Below are 21730 nucleotides of genomic sequence, written 5' to 3'. Positions count from 1 at the left end.
GGGTGACTGAGAAAAGCACTGAAATTGGTGGCCAGCTATTGGAATGTCTGGTGGACCCACAAAGCCACTTTGTGGGACAAGGTTCCTCTTGTGGCCCTTTAAATCTCGCTTTGCCTTCACTGAAGGCTGTTGGTGAAATGCACACTGTCCAGAAGTTGAGTGTGGTTTTGGAGTTATGCATTTCCTCCCCAGTAGCAGTTATGCCATGTTCCTACCCTGCCTCTACGCACACCAGATGGGGTAGATCTTAAAACGATGCTGTGCTGCTATCTTGCTTCCCAACCTTTGAGGCTGAGAATGTTGTTATATACAGATTCTGAGTCAGCGGGTCTGGGACCTGAGATTCTGCATTTCTGACATGGTTCCAAGTAGGGTGGCACTGCTGGTCCCCTGCCACACCTCGAGTGGCAAGGGCCTAATAGGTCCCTGTTGTTAGTGGTTTGGATTATCCAGGGGCAACATGATAGCCACAAAGACCAAACTATTCCCTGGTCCTTCCCATTAGTAAACTAAAAAAGCATAGAGGCAAAATGAACTCTCAGTTAGCAGCAGGCAGCCATAGACAAAGATGGGCTCAGAGTCAGGAGACCAAGTTCATTTTTCACCTTTGATCCCAGTTTTCCGAGGGAGTCTGAGCAATGCTTATCTCGGTGTCCCTATTTCTCTCTCTCTTAAATAGAGAGTCACCGATAACCCTGTGCCTGAATGGTCCGCTTCCTCTGATAGCTTGCTTCGAATTAATGGGATGATGTTTTTAATGATGTGCAAGGTTTGGCATTGCTACCCAAGGAAAGTTGGAGATAATTGCAGTGTTTGTTAGGCTGGGTTTTTTTTTTTTTAGAAAAATGAATGGACCCTACTTTGGGAGCTAACTAGAGTGAACATTTCAATTTATTCCCGGGCTCAGAAATAGCTGAAATCCCAAATTTCAAAGGTAGTATGAATATGACTCAAAATTCATAAGCTTTTTAAAAAGGGTGATGAACTAAATGATCACACAAGTCCCTTTCAGGGCTGATGTTCTACGATTCTGTGCTGGCAGGCATCCCAAGTTATATTCCAATTCAGCAGGCATAGAAGACAACGATGAAAGAGAATAGGCTGGCCCCTGTTTATGGCAGGGTAGCCCTAGGGCTTAGTAGAGTGCTAATAGCCCAGGTTATAGATGAGATCCCAGCTTAACCAGGCCTGCTTGTTCTGTCCCAGTGGGTCTTAGTCCTGGCTCATATTAGAATCAGCTAGGGAACATCAGTGAGGGCCCTGACCCCTACCCTCCAATCTATTGGGTCTGAAGTGGGCCCAAGAAAGCAGAACCAGGGTTGAAAACCATTTCTGTATATGCCAGAGTTAAAGAACTTCCAATCCACAAGGGGCAGCAGGCAAGGCAGCACATGGAGTCACCGTAAATCCATACCTTCTTGGAAAAACAATTCAGTGTCATCTGCAGGTGAGCCTATGTGTTCAGGTGCATGTGTGTGTGGGGGTGGGTGGGACAAGGTATGCATACACTACATGCGTACACACACATGCACATGGGGTAGAGAGTAATAGCGTAGGATTTGGAGTAGGACAGACCAGGATTCAAATCCCAGCTCTGCCATTCACTAGCTGAATGATCTTAGATCAATTACCTACTATCTCTAAACCTCCATTTTCTCATCCATAAAATGGGAATAATCATGTTATCTATCTCATGTGAGTTTAAATGAGCTAATTTATGAAAAGTGCTTAGCCTGAAAACTGCCTACACACAGTAAGCACTCAACGAGTTTTAGCTACTGAGAATGACCACCTTCTTGCTACTCTAGGTTACCATGAACATCCTTGAAGAAAATGATGAAAAGCCCATTTGTACTCCAAACTCTTATTTCCTGGCCCTCCTAGTGGATCTGAAAGTTGGCACAAATATTCAGAATTTCAAGCTGACGTGTACTGACCTTGATTCCAGCCCCAGATTTTTCCATTATTCCACTGGCCCAGGTATAGTACTTGGTGTCGACAACCCTGACCCTGTCTCTGAGGACCCTGAAGTTGTCTAGGGTAGGGGTCTGTGCTCACACACTGATCTGGGCAAAGTGGGATGGGAGTTGGGAGGGCATTATTTTTTTGAGATAGGGTCTTGCTATGTTGCCCAGGCTAGTCTTGAACTCCTGGGCTCAAGTAATTCTCCTGTTCAGCCTCCCAAGTAGCTGGGACTAGAGGCATGCATCACCGCACCCAGCTTGCTGGGGAAGTGTTTGAATGAGAAAAGCAGAGATACAGAATCTAGCAGCCCCTATGCTTCCTGATGCTCCTCTCGGTTTCCCCTTCTCGTCTTACTCCTCCCAGACCCCATATGTGACTGCTCAAAAGCCCAAGAAAAGGGTGAACCCCATCCCCTAATTCCTGACTACAGTATGAGTCATAAAGCCTATTAGCGTCATTAGAAAAAATGCAGTCCAACTTTTCAACCACCTCTTTTCCTGAAAGCTTGTAGTGGGGGCAGGGAATCCCAGTCCTCTCTCTGGATAATAATAGATTAAATAGATTAGGTGCATTTTGAAATGTGTCCTCAGGAATTCTCTTCTGCTCCATTCATCTTCTCTCTTTAAAAATACACCATTCTAGGGAAAAAAGAGCACCCCTCAATGGAAATTAGACCAAAATAGCTCATCTAATGAAGTGCTGGGGCCAGAGATTTAAACCCAAACAAGCAGAACAATTCCACGTGAGAGAGTAAAAATCCATCCCTGCTGCCTGCTGTGCCCTTGGCCGAGCAGGAACTTGAACAGTAGGAAGCCTCTCGAGCTGGCTGTGTCACAAAACCCAGGGGCAGAAACTGCCTCGAGACTGCAGTTGCCGAAGATGGAAATAATCCATACTGAGAGCCCTAAGGCCTTTATGGAGCATTTTGCTGTTAAGGGAGCAAAAATTGCATCATCTCCTGCTCCATTTACTGGTGTTCAGTTGGTAATGAGTCTGGAGCCAGTGGAGGAATGAGCAGGGGTGTGCTTGGGCTGGCAGCCTCTCTGCCCCAGGCTCCCTGAGCTGAGCCATGAGCCCAGCAGAGCTGCGTGTGTGTTTGGGGGTGTGATGGGGTGGGTTCAGGAGGACCTGGGACTGCCATTCCTGCAAAGCCAGGAGGCACCTTCCTTTGGGGGACTCCAGGGACATCCATAACCAGTGTGACCCACTGGGTCCCATGAAAAGCATGCAGTGAACTTGGCCTATGGCTAGGGATGTGACCTATTCTACCCTCTTGACGCCCACTCATTTGTCTGAGTGTGAATAACAGTGTTGTTACCAAATAATTGCCGGGTGAGAAATCAGAAGGGCTGCACCAGGGTTACAAAGTCTCTGCTTAATACTCAGCAAGATGGCACCTAGGCTAAGGGTGTTGTCCTATTGTCCTTTTCTACTCAGCCTTGTTTATAGCCACGCTGGTTGTGAGCAAGAGTTTCTTTGTATTAATGACATCTCTGGTGCAGTTAAAGCCTGTAGCATATAACTAATCCAGCTCTGGTGTGTCACAGATACAGTCTACACTTGAGGTGTGGACATTTGAGAAAAAGATTGAGTGCAGTTTTCTTCTAAACCTTTATTTCTTACTCTCTTTTCTTCCTTTTACCAACACCCCTGCATCAAATCTCATTTAGGTAACGTCAACAATCATTTCACCTTCTCTCCCAATGCTGGTTCCAACGTCACACGCCTGCTGCTTACATCTCCCTTTGACTATGCTGGTGGGTTTGATAAGATCTGGGACTACAAGCTACATAACTGTCTACATAACTGATGACAACTTGCTGTCTGGCAGGAAGAAAGCTGAGGCTCTTGTTGAGACAGGAACAGTGACACTGAGTATTAAAGTCATTTCCCACCCAACCACTGTCATCACCACAACCCCCAGGGTAAGGGCTTTAGGACCTGGAATCCCCAGGCATGTTCCCTTGTGAGTTATGTTGATGGAATTCTTTCCCCTGCCCGGAGATATGTGGGGTGGACTGAAGAGTTGCAGTATTAGGATGTTGCCAAAAATGGCAACCACGGGCTGGACTGGAGTAGCTACAGGGTGGCAAAAATCTGGTGAGACCTCAGACTCATAAAACCACTCATATTTCCTGTTCTGGTAGAGAAGAGTGTATTGTTTGTGCAGAGACTTGTGAGAGATCAGACCTCAACCACCTGTGTGGCTTGTGGCACAGGAACCGATTTTCATGGGCATGCTGCCAGATGCTACCTTCACAGCCTCTCTCTGCATGTTCAGAAGAGTCTTTGCAAATCAATATCCATGAAATCAGGTTGCTTGCTTACTGCTGGGTGCCCTTTTCCACATCTTTTGAAGAATCACCATGTACCAATCTGTACCCTACACCCCACCTGCACTCCAAAAAATTCATCCAATCTACAAATATCGATTTAATGCCTATAGTGTGCCAGTCACTTTAGCAAACAAGCCAAAAATGATCCCTGCTCTCAGGAAGCTTATTGTATGGGTGAGTGGTTCTCAAAGTGTGGTCCCTAGACCATCAGAATCAGCACCACCTGGAAACTGCTTGGAAATGCAAATTCTTGGGCCCAGCCTAGATTATTAAAGTTATAGGTCACCCAACCATGATCATCACCATGACCTCCAGGGAAGGATGCTGGAAGCTGGAATCCCCAACTCTATCCCCTAACCTAACGGATCAGAAACTCTGGAGGTGGGGCCCAGTGAGCAGTGTTTTTAATCAGCCTTTCAGGGAATGCTAATGTGCATTAAAGTCTGAGAGCCACTGATCTAGAGGGGCAGATAGATTACAAACAAGTATTCAAACTGACAAAGTAAATACAGACTGTGGGAAAGGGTAGGAAGAAAATGACCAGGTGCTATCACAGAATCGGCTTGGAGAAGGAAGGGAGAGCCTGGAATCTGACAACAGGATTATCTCCCCTGCCCCTTAGAGGAACTGGCTTGCATCTATGCTAATTCATCTGTCCCCTTTCTTCTTCTTCTTCTTCCTCCTCCTCCTCCTCCTCCTCCTCCTCCTAGTAGAAGCTGCACCCTTGGTCAGCAGCCTCATACCTGCAGCATGCCAGAAGGAAGATAATCAGAACCTTAGAGAACCCCCTATGGAGGCGGCCAGCTTCTTCTCAGAGTCTTGCCAGGAGCTGGTTCATGCTTCTCTTTCCCGTGCTCAAGTCAATATGACCCCAGTGAATGGAGGTATATGGCAACCCTAAGGACTTTCCTTGTGGGAGGAGCTGGTAGGCTCCCCTGAGTGAGGAGTTCCCACCTTTCTTGGGCTCAGAGCATGACCTAATTGTGACATCTCCAATCCTGAAACCTCCATAACTTGTTTGTTATCTGTCTCCAGCTCTAGGAAGCAGATGCTGAACTTGAGGCTTTGCTGTGATATCAGCCCACTCCTCTGGCAGTGGCAGCTTGTAGTTGAGAAAACACTGAAAAGCCTACAAGGTGTTTAAAAAAACAACTTTCGTGGCTTATGCCGTCTTGGTGAGAGACAATGGCTATATTCGTCCCTGGGTTATGCCCAGATATGGTAGAAAAAAAGCCAATGGACTTTTTTTAGCTTTAGGGAAGAGGAAGACAGAGAATAAAATTAGGCCTACAGTTTTCAGTTCCCTAAAATTTCTGGGTTTTGATCTAATGGATGTCTGCAAAGACTATAAATAAGGTGATGGGTTGAAGCAGCAAGAACTGTGAGCACACAGATGTCCAATTTATAGAGCAATAACAAAGAGTGGAATATATACTCAACACGAGAGAGTGCTGAATGTCAAAATCACCACCACCCTCCACTCACCCTCCCTGCTCTCTGTTGTTCAAGCCCAGGGTCACCTACCAGGTCCTGAGGAAAAACGTTTACTCTCCATCCGCATGGTATGTGCCTTTTGTCATCACTTTGGGCTCCATATTGCTTCTGGGTCTCCTGGTGTCCCTGGTTGTCCTATTGGCCAAAGGCATCCACAGACACTGTCCCTGCAAGACTGGGAAGAACAAGGAACATCTGTAAGTTGCCAGTGGGCTGGGCCCTCTTCCCCTCCTCCTTTAGGACACTTTCTGGTGATATTAGGAGAAGGAAAAATGGAGAATCAGGATTTCTCTACAAGGCAGGTTGCCTGGAATGAAGGCAGGAAAACGAGATATGGGGGAAGGAATCCCAGCTCCCCTCAGTCCTGGTGCACTTTTTTTTTCACCTGCTAGGCCAGGAAACCATCCTTTTGGCTTTCCCTGGCAACCTACTCTGTCCTTGAGGCTCTCAATGAGACTGGGGCATCAACCTTCTGATGACCTTGACCTGGATAAAACCTTCAGAAAAGCCCTATTGTGAATAGTGATAGAATATGCCATGCTCTTATTTGTAGAATATTTAAAGGATAGTATGGAATTAAGGCAAGCACACAAAACCAATAAGGGAAATAAGCTTGTGTCTCCAGTGACTCAGCTGGGTTTTTGTGTGACCAAATAATTATTAGTGTTTTGCATGTGGTCTCAGTCTCTCACTCTTAAGGGTTATAAACGCAGGCCTGTTTTCTCTCTTTCCAATTTTCACCTGCCCACTAATATGCCTCTTATTGTGCCAATCTGTGATGTGTCTTTTACTGGCTAAAAGTGAGGTAGAGTGACATGAAGAGAGCACCAAAGAATCACAAACTTCTCCCAGAGCCAGGCTTCTTGATTCTCGGTAGCTCTTAACAACTTACAGCTTAGAGGGTTCTGAGCCTGAGTTGTGGAGTTCGATGGGCCTGGGCTCGAGTCTTAGCTCTACCGTTTTCTTGGAATATGGCTTTGAGCAAGTCACCGCCTCTGTGAGCTTGAATTTTCTTGTTTGTAAAATTAATCAACTAAATGAGCAAATGCAAACAAGGCACTTAACTGTATTCCTGATACAGAGTAAATGCTTAGTACACTACCCAGACATTTTTTACAAATCTTGTTTCCTTATTCTTCACAGATGAGTCCCAGTGAGTTCAGGATTCTAGATTCCAAGTTTAGCTCTATGCCCAAGTATCTTGAGGTATTGGAACCTCTGAGTTCTAGGATCTCTCAATGGCAAAAAGAGGGGGTGATGAGACATGTGTGCCTTTTAAGGGCATTTTAAATATTAACTATTAACTGTCAAATAACAAAATGTATGGATGAAAGACTGTATAAAAGTACAAGGCATTAGAATAAAGATGTGCATTGCATTTTGCCATATTTATTGCGAAAGTTTGTTGCTATGGGCAACCTTGACTTCAAGGTAAGAAATCCTCGAGCATCTGCTGAAATTAAAAAAGGCATTTTTGTTTGAACTCTATTCACAAATTGATTTTTTTATAAAAACAGCTCTAAAAGAGTAATTGCTTGTAAGGATAGTGGTGTACTGTAATGCGATTTGGATAGAAGTTCTTGAAGAAACAAATCCAATAGACACTGTAACTCTCATGTAATTTATAGCTAAATGTTAAATATGTACCTTGAAGCTGGTTCTTTTAACTTAGGTTGTAAATATTAATCGTTTTCAACATGGTTGACTTAAAAAAGCAAAACTAGCTAGAAAACCAGTCTCAGACTCAACCTCTCTGGAAATTAGTTACACCATATGACAGCCAACTTTTGTCAAAGAGCAAAGAAGAAAATTAGAGTTACAGAGTTATAGAATCCAAGGTGATCGTGGGAAAGGTCGTGGGGTCCAAGTCCAGCTCTTGGTGTGACAGGAAACCAAAATGTAACTGCCAGCTCTCAAGTCTCCCTGCTGTGAGCCAAGCCTTCTGCTCTGCTGGCTCTTAGGGAGAAAGGGATGGGGCAGGAAGACTTGCTGGGCAGTCTGACTAGGGCAGTCATGTCCTCACCAGGTGTTCTCATCAGAGACAATGTATTCCCTGAAGTTTATAAGGGGATACTTTTTAACTCATCAAATTCTCAGAACGTCCCTAGTCCAAAGCCAATAGTGATGAAGCTGCTTTGTTTGAAGCAGGTGTGGTGGTCTAGTCTTTCTTGTCCCTATCCCTGGCACCTCTTTCAGTCAACCCCTGTATCTCAAAGGGCATAGTTGCCCAAAGAACCCCATGGTGTCATGTACGTGCCAGTGCAGCATACTTTCAAGTGAATTCATATCCCCTCTTTTTTTCCCCTGCATAGGACAAAGAAAGGAAATAGGTTCGTACCTGTTTCCCTCGTCTGTTGTTTTTTGCTTGCTCTGTTGTGCTACATAAAAAGGTTCCTACTCGGCAGAGAATCAGGCTGCGATCACGTCTTGGAGCATTTTCAGCTACATCTTCCGCGGATGGAAGGAAGTGGAGGTTGGTTGCAGCTGGAGAATGGGAAGGGCAGGAGCACAGTATCTTGGCCCACCTGGATCTCTCAATTTGGTCCTGTCTGTGCCCTACCTAGCGCCCTCTCCAATCAGCTCAGTTGAACACCTAGGTCTGTCCCGTGCTGCATGGCACAGGAGGAAATAACTCTCCACGTGTTAAATGTAGACAAGACCTGCTTACTGCTGCCCACGGAGGGTGTCCTGAGGACAGCTAATGCTTTGTGCTGGACACAGGCCTCTTTTGAAAGAACAAATAAGGCCGGGTGTGGTGGCTCACATCTATAATCCCAGCACTTTGAGAGTCTGAGGCGGGTAGATCACAAGGTCAGGAGTTTGAAACCAGCCTGGCCAGCATGGTGAAACCCTGTCTCTACTAAAAATACAAAAAATTAGCCGGGCATGGTGGCACACACCTGTAGTCCCACCTACTTGGGAGGCTGAGGCAAGAGAATTGCTTGAACCTGGCAGGCAGAGGTTGCAGTGAGCCGAGATTGCACCACTGCCCTCCAGACTGGGTGACATAGCGAGACTCTGTCTCAAAAAAACAAAACAAAACAAGAAACCCAGATAATACTTGATACCCAGATTCTAATGGATTTGATCATTTCCACAAATTATTTAGATTAGACTAGTGAGAAAGGGGAGATGGGGGTGGTGAGATGGGCCAAGAAAGCTGAATGACTTCAGGGAAGTGGGTACATTGTGGCGGGGGGGTGCGGGGAAGGTCCATCTGAGCAGCTCCAGGTCTGAGGAGGTGTCCTGGCCTGGCCTCAAGTAGACTCCAGAGTGTTGGGGAGACAGGACAAAGAATTGGACAGTGTTTTAATTAAAAAAAAAAAAAATGCTTGCTTTAATCACTTCATCCACAGGCATGTGTCTGACATGCTTAAGGCTTGTCTCAACAGGGTTAGAAATTTGATTTTAGTGGTTATTGATCATATTGAGAGTGATGATTTTAATAAATGAGATTTTCACAAACTGTCTCTAATCCCACTTTTTAAAAAGGGGCTGGGGGCTGTGCATGGTGGCTCACACTTATAATCCCAGCACTCTGGGAGGCCGAGGCTAGAGGATCACTTGAGCCCAGAAGTTTGAGACCATCCTGGGCAACATAGTGAAACCCTGTCTGTAGAAAAAAATTTAAAAAATTAGCTGGGTGTGGTAGTGTATGCCTGCAGTCTTAGCTACTGGGGAGGTAGCTGAGAGGATGGCTTGAGCTTGGGAGGTCAAGGCTGCAACGAGTTGTGAGTGTGCCACCGCGCTCCAGCCTGGGCGACAAGAGTGAGATCCTGCCTCAAAATAAAATAAAACAATGAAATAAAATAAAAGGGCTTGGGGAATGAATGCATAAAACTCCCACCTTATGAAAAGAGGTATCCAATCCAATCTTTCTTTCTTATCTTAAAAGCCATTTAAAAGCCAGTTTTCTAGGTCCATTGATAACAAGCTAGAAAAAGAGTAAAAAAACCTACTGTTGTGTGTGTATATACGTATGTGTATGCATTTTTTTCTGAGAAGATGGAAAGCTGCCAACAAACACATCTACAGACAGAACAATTCTTTGCTGTGTCTGCAAGACTGAGATCGAAGCCTATTTAGGGGAAATACCATTGTGGGGGTGGAATTTTAAGGTCAATTTAATGCCCAAGAAGCTTAACTTCTGCCTGTTCTGTTCTCTGCAGAAACGAAGACTGCAAAGAGAGAGGTGGTGGTGGTGAGTATGGGCAGTGGGGCACCGGGCATAGACACTGGGGGATAGGGGCCCCATCTACCCCGAAGGCAGGCCTGACACAGCCTTGTGGGCACGCTTATCATTCAGAGAGGTGCTTGCATTTGGCTACTGGAACAGATTGCTGTGTGACGAGCTCCTGATAGAATCTGTTCCCTCCACTGAACATGCCTGCTGATATATTTGCAGAAGAACTGGATTTCATAAATATTGAGTAGTGGTGTTTATTATCTATATCAGCTCTCCACGAGAGTGAGTTGGGGGAGTGAAGCTTAAAGACCAAAACTAGTGCTTCAGACTCCAATGATATTTACATTTTCTTTCTTTCTTTCTTTTTTTTTTTTGAGACACAATTTCACTCTGTTGCTCAGGCTGGAGTGGAATAGCATAATCTCGGCTCACTGCAACCACTGCCTCCTCGACTCAAGCGATTTTCATGCCTCAGCCTCCCAAGTAGCTGGGATTACAGACATGTGCCACCACACCTGGACAATTTTTTGTATTATTAGTAGAGATGGGGTTTCACCATATTGGCCAGGCTGGTCTTGAACTCCTGACGTCAAGTGATTCACCCACTGCGGCCTCCCAAAGCACTGGGATTATAGACATGAGCCACTGCACCCAGCTGATTTAAATTTCCTTTGCTCTTCCAGTATCATGCAGAAAAGTGACAGAGAAAGGGCCCTGCCTGGTCCGGGGTTGGCTCTGCCCACTTAGCCTTATCACCTTGGGGACTTCCCTGGCCTTGCTGAGCTTTAGGTTCCTCGCCTGTAAAATGGGGGGTGAGGACATCTGCCCTGAGATAACAGATGGAGGAATAGTTTGAAAATTGTTAAGTGTCACACAAATGCAAAGTGTTACAGGATAGCTGGAAAGTTCCCTCTCCTCCACCTCTCTCTCTCTCTCTCTCTCTCTCTCTCTCTCTCTCTCTGACATAACCTTATCTACCCCCTGGGAAGTGAAGTGAAAGAACTTGAAGGTGGCTCCCTCCAGCTCTTCCCTATCCTCATGAGTAAGGCTTTGTCATGGTCCAAGCTTCATGAATTTGTTGCATGATAATTCAATGGCTCCTCCCATGAGGAAGTCAATGCAGGGCGCTGGAATTTTGGCTTCAGGCACATCCATCCCCTAAGTCTTCTATGTTCTGGCCAGTGTACAAACAGGAAGAAGAGGCAGTCTCTGATCTCCTGGGTCTTATTGTCTAAGGCGAGTACCCTTGGGGATGCCACTTAGAGATTGCTCTAGAACTATGTAATATTAAATTAGTCTATTAAATAAATACCCGTGACCACAAAAAGTGGGGCTGCTTAGCTGGTCAAATTGATGAAGCCTGTGTAATCCCCATTTCCTCTCTCTTCAGAGTTGGGGAGTTGTGGGGAACTAGGTAGGGGATCCTTTAAGTGATAAAACCTGGGGATTGGAAAGCTAGCCAAACTCCAAACACAATCCCTGCTACTGTGCTAGCGACCCTGACTTTGGCACCTCTAGAGGGCAGCATGTGAGGGAAGGGGTGTTTCTATGGGGACGAGAGACAGGTGCATTAGGCAGAAGTCAGGTCCTGGAGGGTGGCACCGAGGACATATCAGGGAAGAGAAGAGACCTGGAGCACAGGACTTAGGTGAGGCCCAGATGCGACATTGCATCGGCCTAGGCAATGGGAGGCCGCCGCAGGGGAGGGCCGGAGTGCCAGGGCCAGAGGTACAGACACCTAGGAGCTCACCTGTGTCCACCTTGACAATGCCTGACAGCGATCCACTGACAAAATGTAGGTCTTAGCCATGCTGTGTGGCATTTCCACTCTTCCTTCTACGCTTAGATTTTATTTACTCAGGATGCTTCCTTAACCCCCAAGTGTGGTTTAAATGTCTCCTCTACCCCTACCTGTGCCCCATGACAGCCTACATCTCCCCATCAGAGCCTTATCACTCTGCATTGCAGCACCTGTTTGTAACTGGCAAGCTTCGTACAGGCAGTGCCCATGCCTGCCTTGTTCACTGCTGTGTCCCCAGCATCTAGTACAGTGCCTATTAAAGACTTAGAAGTCAAGAAGGCTTTGGGTAAGGAACTTGGGTTGTGAGGATGCATGGCTTTGCCTGGGGGGAGGAATGTAGGGTTATGTTTGATGCCGTCTCTGTCTTCTCCTTAGGAAACTATCCAGATGAACAGTCTTTGATGGAGAAGTCATAAATCCAGGTAATTAAGTGGCAATACCACTGTAAGAATGCTTTTCATATTCCAGACTGGTAGAAGCATGGAGGACCTTATCCAATTTCCTGCTTTTAACTCATTTTGTCAATCTGTTTGGCTATGTCGCCTATACAGTGCTGACTCTTCCAGGCTAATACAACGTGAGATCAGCTGTGAACCCAGCTGGCTTGCAGATGCTCAATTACAGGATCACACTCGTGAGGCCTCAGTGGGTCTCCACCTAAAGGCTCACGTTCAAGGGCCATGCCTCTTTCTTGCCTCCCTTCCTAAATTACGAACCAGCTGAGGCAACTGGTGAATCCAGGAATCCACGGTTTTTTCCTGCTTTTTGGTACTCATTGCGCCCCCCCGCCCCCCATCCACATTCTTCCTGGATGCTTCTAATAGCATTTTATTAGTAGTGGAAGATACAGAGAAATGGCAAGTGTAGTTTCTTTTTTCCCTAGATCAGGGCCAAGAATTTCTTCTTGGTCGGCAAGATGAACATAAGGTAGAGCTGGCCTCCAGAGCTCTCATCACCCCCGTGAAATCAGCTCCAAATTTAGCTCCTTTACACTCATCCCTCCACTTACAAAGGCTCAATTATAGACGTGAATAAAAGGAAGGAAACCAAATTCAGGAGGCAAGTGTGTTGGCTTCCTGCCACCCTCATATGCAAACGGCACCGGTCCTCCTCCTAAGGAGGATGGCTCCTCTCCAGTGAGAGGCTGCTGCCGCCACTGCTGCTGCTGCTGGAATTAAATTTCCCTCTATTATTAGGTGCTTGTTACCATAATGTGCCCACATTAGCATAAGTGCTGGTGGGATCCTGAGCTGAGAGGCCACTCATGCTGTATGGAAATGACAAGAAGCAAGGGCTTGCCTTAAACCTGATCTTCCAGAGCAAAAGGCAGAGGAGGATTTTTGTGTTTTTGTGTAGTTGAGAGAAAAAAAAAAAGAAAGACATGAGCCAACTGGCCTAAATCAATTAGCGTCTGCTGGCTTGGACACAATAAAAATGGCTTCCTTGCATCATCTCAAGTGGGACCAGATTTGTGTGTCTGTGTCTACAAATTGCTGCTAACCTAACATAAATAAAAATCAGCCTTTTCCTTCTCACTTGGTGAATTCCTTTTTATAGCAGGAATTCAGGGGTCTTTTAAAACAAACAAAACGAATCAGAAAGTAATGGGTAATCCCATTAGAAACTGAACCTAATTTATCCAAAGCTTGCATGGAGTTCAAGATTTACACGGCCTTCTCATCCTGCAATTGAGATGTCCTTGAGATGCTCCTAAGCCTTTCTATCCAGAGAGGTTTGCTGTTTGCTACCTGTGTAGTCCAAGCAGCATGGCTTGTGACAAGGGCAGGCTGTTGGAGACTGCAGTGCTATTCACATGTCTGCTGTCGGTGTCAGTGATTCACATCTTCTAGTGTGCTTCATCTTCCCTTGGGAGTCAGAACAGAGCGGGGTAGAAGTGGGGGAAGAGACAGTCATTGGAATTTTCTGGTTTATGTGATTGTTGTGTTTTTTTCTTCACTAGTGACCGGGGAAATATATGCATTCAACTCAAAAACTGGATCCAGAAAGTGGAAAGATCCACTAACCCAAATGCCAAAATGGAAAGAGCTCAGCTCCCAGGGAGCGGCCCCATGCAGAGTCGCTGCTGGGGAAGGGATGGGGCCACTGAGAAGCGCCAACCGGGGAAAAGATGAGCTGAGTGGCAAAGCGTGGGCTGAGGATGCTGGTCTGGGTTCCAGAAATGAGGATGGCAAGCTGGGCACCCCAAAGAACAGAAATCCAGCCTTCATTAACAGGGCTTCCCCCAAACCACACCCAGGAAAGTAAACAGGGGCCTGTCAATCACTGGGATGCTGCCTCACCCTAAATTCTATGGGGACAGTGTGGGCATGGCATAGGTGGGACAATGTGGGCTGAGGGGATTCAGACATCCAGGGTCAAACATGAGATATCTGACAAATTTTTAAACAAATAGAAAGGGATTTGATCACATAGTTTCCTGTTCTGAAATGATACAGGAACATTTTCTATCAGATCTCAGAACTACCTGTGCTTCTGATTAGCAGGACTGTTAACTTTGGGGTGTGGAATTGTGTTTCTTCTTTGCATTGACTGCTAGGAAGCTCTATTCTGTTCAACATAGGAAGTTCACAGGACTTCCTGACACAAATAGTGAAGACCATCCTTACATCTGGTTTCCACCTTATTTTCCTGCCCTGGTTTTAACATCACCCAGATTTCTTCACTTATAAATATACCATATACCTTTGTAAGTCACCTCAAATCTTCTTCAAAAGAAGCAGAACAGTGAAAAAACAGATGAATACATTAAGAGTTGGTTATCTGGGAAGAAGAAAACGCAGTAGGCACCTTCTTTTGTTTTCTCTTCTGGTACTGTGTAACTTATAGTCAAAGTACACAGATCTAATGTGTTCAACTAGATGACTGAACACATTAGATCTGTTCAACACTCCTCCCAGAGGTAGCCACTATTCTGATCTTTATCATCAGAGATTAGTTTTGCCTTTTTTGAATTTCATATAAGTGGAATCACACAGAATGTGCTCTTGTGTGTCCAGATCAGCATCCTCATATGAGATTCATCCATGTTGTCCTGTCTAGCAGTACTTCAGTTCTCTTCATTGTTGTGTCTGATTTCATTCTACGATTATATCACAACTTATTTATCCATTCTACACTAGGGTGGCAGCTGCTTCAAATTTTTTACTTTTAAAAAATGTACTTAAAAGTGAACTACAGGTGGGGCATGGTGGCTCACGCCTGTAATCCCAGCACTTTGCCAAGGTGGGCAGATCACCTAAGGTCAGGAGTTCAAGACCAGACTGGCCTAGATGGCAAAACCTCGTCTCTACTAAAAAATACAAAAATTAGCTCGGTGTGGTGGTGGGAGCATGTAATCCCAGCTACTTGGGAGGCTGAGGCAGGGAGAATTGCTTGAACCTGAGAGGCTTCAGTGAGTAGAGATTGTGCCACTGCACTCCAGCCTGGGCGACAGAGCAAGACTCCGTCTCAAAACAAAAAAAGTGAATTACAACACTATGCACTTTCTTGCATGTGTATTTTGGTGAACATAAACACTCACTTCTTTTGCTCATATACCTAAGAGTGGGATTGCTGGAGCAATTGCTGGATGCTGCCAAAGAGTTCCAAGGTGGTGGCTCTGATTCACACTCCAGCAGCAAACACTAAGAGTTGCAATTGCTCTGTATCCTTGCCAACACTTGGGATTGTCAGTCCTTTTAATTTTAGCCATTCTGGTTAAAATTACTATTGAAGTGAAATCACTTTTTCCTCAAAGCTGAAACACCATCAGCCTTACAACCTACCTGCCTTGCTCCTTCCCACTTCCTATGATCGGAAGGAACTGTGGGATTCTGAGTGAGGACATACTGGAAGCCCTGTGTAGACATACAACTCAGACTTTCACCTGTAGGCATGAGCAATGAACTGGAAATAAATGGTATTATGATGGAACAGAAAATGAAACTTTCCAATGTGTGCCTAGCAGAGCCTGAGCAAGTCTCACTCGAGCTCTATGCCCTGCTGCCCAGCTGCTGTGACCCTAGTCCAGTAACCCTAAGAAAGATCCAGGTGAGAGTTCATTGGGGAAGCACTCCCTTCCCAACTGGGGAGTCAGGTGAGAGCTTACCAGGCCCACAGGGTCCTGTGGGAGACTGACTGGATCCATCCAGCAAATGCAGAGCTTCAGAGAGAGCAGCAGCTTGTTTACTGTGTACCTAGTGCCAGTGTCACTTCTCAAGCAAAAGAAGCATTTGTGAAATGCCCTGTCCTGGCCTAGATTGGGCATGATTTATTAATAAGGGTTGGTTGCCAGGGAATTCCTTTGAATGACTTTATACTTTGCAAAAGAAGGCAGGACTGTTCATTTATGCAGGTTAAAGTGAGTGAAGTGGCTGATTGCCCATTTAAGACATTGCAAATCTTTGGGGCCTGGAGTCAAATGCTTTCCTCGGAAGCTCTCAGCTTCAATGCAAGTAAAATGAGGCTCTGAGAAGGCTGAAGGGGGACTTAATAACCGCTTATAAGCCCATTAAGAACGATTAAAAGGGCCGGGCGCGGTGGCTCATGCCTGTAATCCCAGCACTCTGGGAGGGTGAGGCAGGTGGATCACCTGAGGTCACGAGTTTCAGACCAGCCTGGCCAACACGGTGAAACCCTGTCTCTACTAAAAATACAAAAATTAGCTGGGCGTGTTAGCAGGCACCTGTAATCCCAGCTACTCAGGAGGCTGAGGCAGGAGAATCGCTTGAACCCAGGAGGCAGAGGTTGCAGTGAGCCGAGATTGCACCACTGCACTTCAGCTTCCGCGACAAGGGCAAAACTCTGTTTCAAAAAAAAAAAAAAAAGAAAAAAAAAAGATTAAAAGGAGAGTGGTAAGCAGCTGTTCTTTCTTCTCCAGTGATGACAGGGCAAGAGGGAATTGTGCTTAATGGCCAGAGAAGAGATTTAAGTCAGGCACCAAGAGGGACTTCCTGAAGCCTGGGGCCTCTCTGAAGAGCTCAGTGTCTTCTCTGGTGATGGGCAGGGAGAGCTGAGAGTCTTCTTAGTCTCAAGGCAGGCCCGGAGAAACTCAAGAAATAGGGGCAAGAATGCACCGGGAGGAGAGAACACCTGCCGCCCATTTTCTTTCGTATATCTGGCTATTTGGTTCGGCGAAATCCAGAAGTCAAAGTGTCATCAGTGGAGGGTCTTGACTGCAAGTTGTCCAGGTTCTTGGTGTTTTGAACAAAGAATGGAACAAAACGCCCAGCAAAGCAAAGAAGGAATGAGGCAATGAAAGAATAAAAGCAGGGATTTATTGAAAACCAAAGTACACTCCACAGTGTGGGAACAGGCCTGAGCAGTGACTCAAGGGCCCAGATGCAGAGTCTTCCCAGTCCATATACCCCTTAGAGGTCTCCTGTTGGCCACTTCATGCTCACCTCATGGAAATGAAGTGGCGGCCCACAATCCGTCTGATTGGTTGCAGAAAGCAACCAATCAGAGACTGAAGTGGAGTTACAAAGGGCACACACCTGTGCAAACATCTGATTGGTTGCCAAAAGCAACCAATCAGAGGCTAAGGTGAAGTCACAACGTTGCAACGAAGGCTTGACTGGCAATCAGTCTGACTGGTTGCAGACAGCCAGTTTCCCAATGTTGACCAGGTTTTGGGGAAAAAGAATTATCTGAATAAAATGAAGACAGCAACCATCGTGGATCTGGTGAAAGTTTTCTCCCATCTTCCTCCCAAGGCCTTAAACAGGTATGAGTTGATTATAGCCAATGTTTACTTTTCTCATTCTGATTCATTATAAAACTGGGGTAAATACATTCAGGAATTAGATCACGTAGCAATCATAATTGTTGAAGACTTTGAAACTGCACAGTAGATTGTGACATTGGAGCTTTTTGTTGTGCTCAGTAGAAAGCAGGGTCTGCAACTCAGCCTGTGCGGCAAGCACGGGTGGCCCACAAGAAGAAACTGGGAAGTGACACTTCTGCTCCCCAGAGCCCCCTTTCACACCTGGGGTTCTCACTGTTTGCCTTTTTACTTAATGTGTTTTGTAACGGCTGTGAAAATTAAGCTACAAAATGAGGGAACATTGAAGAAAATTTTTGCTATTTAAACTTGGGATTTCTCATTTCAAACTTAGAGTGTGTTTATCCTTCCTATTCATTCAGTAAATAACTATGGAGCAACTACCATGTGCCAAGTGTTGACTCATTAGGAAACACAGCAGCCTCCATCCCTGCCCTTCAGCAGCCTCCATTCTGTTTCTACAGCTGAATGTGGCCTGCTGATAAGCTATTCCACAGAATTCTAGTTCCAGCTGCATCCTGGCCTATTTGCTTCTTGGATCCTTGAGTGTTCTACTTGAAAGATAAATTAGCCTGGAATAAAATCCCTGGAATCTTTCCCCAGAGGAAGAGATAATTCAGAACCTTAAAAAAAAAAAAAAAAAAAAAAAAAGCAGAAAGCCCTTGTCAGAAAATAGTTGAGATGTCCAAGTAGGGCTCCCAGTCTTGGGCTTTCAGGACAGTTAACGCACCTCCAGATGGCAGCTCTGAGCCAGTGTGACCTCTGTGTGCAGAAGATGAAAGTGAGATGGATTTCACTTAAAATGGTGTATCCCACTGTCCCCATGGGTACAAACCATCAGTGAGATATTTGATTTGGAGTTCAGGGCAAAGGTCAAAAATGGGGAGTGGAGGAGATTCCCATCACCCCGGGACCCTCCTATGTGTCACCTGTACTAGGGGCAAGGTGTGGCTCTGGCTCTCAGGGAATAACCCAACTGAGAAGATAATCAGCTCATTCAAAAGACAACCGGCTGCCACACAGGCCCTTTCTGAGAGGAGCTAAATGAGCTCCACATGCAGTGAGTGCTGGAGAAACTAGACGTGGGCCTGCACAGCCTCTGAAAGAATAATGGGCCTAGAACCTGCAGTGGTATTATAGGTGAAGTTGAATTTAAACTTGAAGGGAAATTTAGAGGAAAGGCGAAAGTATTTAGAATCCTGGTCGTCAATCCATTTTCAGCTAATACTTGTCTTGTGTAACCTGGAGTGGCCTAACACAGAGCCTCCTGGATATGTAGCAAACACTCAACAAACATTTGTACAACTGGATTGAATGAAGCAGGCTTGTGGTTGGCCTATTTTCCACATCATGTAGCAAAATCACAACTTTTCTAACTAGAGCTAGATAAACATGATCATAATCAACAACAGATAGTTTCTGCATACCTGCTAGGTAACTGGCACTATTCTAGGCTCTGGGGATACGATAGCAAATAAAACAGTATTCTTAGTGTTTATATTCTAATGAGGTATAAAAGACTGAATGTACAACAGAACCACAGAGAGATGGCTGGACTCTGTATAAAAACAGAACACTGCCGCACAACCGGCAGCAGGGAACCTGCCCAGGAAACCCACTCCCTTATCTACAATTATTATAGATAATTACGGTAGTATAATGAACAATGCATGAAACCAGCCTGCTATCAGACTTTCGGGAGGCCAAACTGCTATCTCTAGTGACAATCTAGGAAGCTAAACAACCCATGTACCAATGGGCCCCAAATGGCCAGAACTTCGTTAATAACCGATAGTTTCCCTATTTTTGTTCCCGAGTCCTAATTAGGACCCATCACAGAAAGCCAAATATGCACCCTAACCAATCACATAGGCGGCCCTGCCTCTAGCCCACCTCCAGCTTCCTCCTGCCAACAGCCTGTAAGTAGGGCTCACCTGAAGCCTTCCCCGGTTTCCACCATGAAGCTCTCCCTCTCCTCTGCCTGCCTTTGGGCCTCTCACCAAAGGCAAGTGCCAGTTGCTGACTCCCTTAATATAGCAAGCTTGGAATATATGGCCCTCACTTTATCATAGGGTTGGTCTTTGTTTATTCCCACTGAGATGATAGACAAACAGATTAGATATATATACACATATGATATCTTATATATAAATATAAGAGTGTGTGTGTGTGTGTGTATATATATATATATGAGATATGTGAATGGTGTTAGGTGTCATTAAGAAAAATAAACAGGGTCAGAGGTTATGGAGGATGGCCACTTTAAACAGGTGGCCAAGGAAGGCCCCTGTGGTAAGGGGAGATTCAAGTGGTGGATGTGTGGGGCAGGGGCTGCACAGATAACAGGAAAGAACCTTCCAGGCAGTTAGTGCAAGGCAACGTGAAGTGGAAGAACAGCAGGAGGAACAGAGCGATGAGCATGAAGCTGGAGGATGGGACTTCAGAGAGGGGTCAGTGGGGAGGCGGGGGCGGGTGAGTGTGTGTGTTGTGGCGAGTGGGGGTGTGTGGGTTGGGGGATGTGTGTGGAGAGGAGTTCGCGTATCACATAGGGCCTTGTGGGCCGCTGTAAGGACTTTGGCTTTTACTCTCGGTATGATGGGAGCCATTGCATGGTGTTGAGCAGAGGAGTGACACAACTTATGTTTTGAAAGCATCTGTCTGCTGATTTGAGAAGAGACTTAAGGAAGGGAGAGAACAAGGGTAGAAGTAGAAAGACCAGCTCTGTAGCTGTTGGATTCATCCAGATATGAGATGGTGGGGGCTGGGTTCAAGGGGCAGAGGTGGAGGACAGTAGAAACCTTGTGGTACCTTTGTGAAGGAGTGTCCCGGATATGAATGAAGTCCTGAGTTCTCTTAAGCCCTGTTCCTGTATGAGATCAAGGCTCCCCAGCAGGCATGAGCCCGTCCCTCAGTGGAAGCTACCAGATACAGCCATTTTAGGTAACACTGAGTGACTCTCCTGAGTGTGACTGCCCCATGCTTGGTCTGCAGCAGGGGATGGCAGTCATGGTGCACACATAGTGTGTGGGTAGAGTGAAGAGACTGGTCAGTGTTCCTGCCACATTGCGCTTCCCAACAAGATGCCAGTCAATGCCCCAAGGAAACAGGAAACAGGCTTACCCGGTGATTTCGAGGTCTGGACTCTGTGCCCGGCTGTGAAGGTGGTTGCAGGCAGCCCTCAAGCTGAACGATGCATTCGATTGGCTGTTACTCTGAAAAAGTACAGTTCTGATTAAACATCAGGATACCTGTGTTGTAGGAAACTCTGACTTCTGTCTAGGACTCCCCAGAGAGTTGAAGTTCCTAGAAAACTTGTCTGTTTGGGGGGACAGAAGGCGATGTGTGTGTCCTGGAAAACCGGAGCCTGATGCCCAAATTTCTGGAGGCAGATCTCACTTAAAATGGTGTATCCCACTGTCCCTATGGGTACAAACCATACAATCAGTTCTGATGCCTGGTATGGAAAACATGATCCCTATCAGGGTTGAGACCGAGGCAGGGCACACTCGTAAACTCTGATTCTTCCCATGTGACTGCAAGCTGGGCCATCCGGGTGAGGCTGGCCCAGGGCCTGGAGTGAGCATCGTGCTGCTCATGCTCTGAGCCGCAGTGCCCTCAGCAGCCTTTTCATTACGGTGGTGTTCAGAGACAGCCTGTGGCTGCTGCAGCCCTTCAGAACCTGGCGCAGCTGAGGGAGGCAGTCGCTTAATCTGATTTATAGGCAAGGCTCATAAGAGTTGCACTCCCCGCACGGCCCACCTCATTTGCTGGTCCATGGTCAGAGCACACTCCAGCTGGCAGGCTAAGGGTCCTTTTTAAAATAACAATTTTATTGCAATTTAACTCACATGCCATAGAATTCAGTGGTTTTTAGATATTCACGGAGTTGTGCAACCATCACTGCTATGTAATTCCAAAACATTTTCATCATCCCCAAAATAAACTTCACACACATTAACAGTCATTCCCCATCCCCAGGCACTGGCACCGCTAAACCACTTTCTCTCTCTATGGATTTGCCTATACTGGACATTTCATAGAAATGGAATCATACAATGTTTGTCCTTTTGTGTCTGGCTTATTTCACTTAGCATAATATTTTCAAGATTCATCTACATTGTAGGTCCATTCATTCATTTTTATGGCCGAATAATAGCCCATTGCAT

The 21730-nt window shown here is 45.9% G+C and overlaps 1 protein-coding gene across 1 annotated transcript in view; it reads left to right on the top strand.

Moving 5' to 3' along the window:
- Positions 1-14408, top strand: part of CDHR3 (cadherin-related family member 3) — an 85633-nt gene extending 71225 nt beyond the window's left edge. Inside the window, 9 exon segments of the mRNA XM_011986385.1 lie at positions 1809-1980; positions 3636-3757; positions 3759-3890; positions 5811-5992; positions 8108-8119; positions 9963-9996; positions 12158-12174; positions 12176-12204; positions 13743-14408. Coding sequence (XP_011841775.1) covers positions 1809-1980; positions 3636-3757; positions 3759-3890; positions 5811-5992; positions 8108-8119; positions 9963-9996; positions 12158-12174; positions 12176-12204; positions 13743-14047 — 1005 coding nt within the window. The 3' untranslated portion in view covers positions 14048-14408.
- The last annotated feature ends 7322 nt before the right edge of the window (positions 14409-21730 follow it).

This window comes from Mandrillus leucophaeus, unplaced genomic scaffold (assembly GCF_000951045.1).
Source record: "Mandrillus leucophaeus isolate KB7577 unplaced genomic scaffold, Mleu.le_1.0 Scaffold298, whole genome shotgun sequence".
NCBI classification, from domain to species: Eukaryota; Metazoa; Chordata; class Mammalia; order Primates; family Cercopithecidae; genus Mandrillus; species Mandrillus leucophaeus.
The sequence above is the reverse complement of the archived record's forward strand: the minus strand, read 5'-3'. Positions and strand labels throughout refer to the sequence as shown.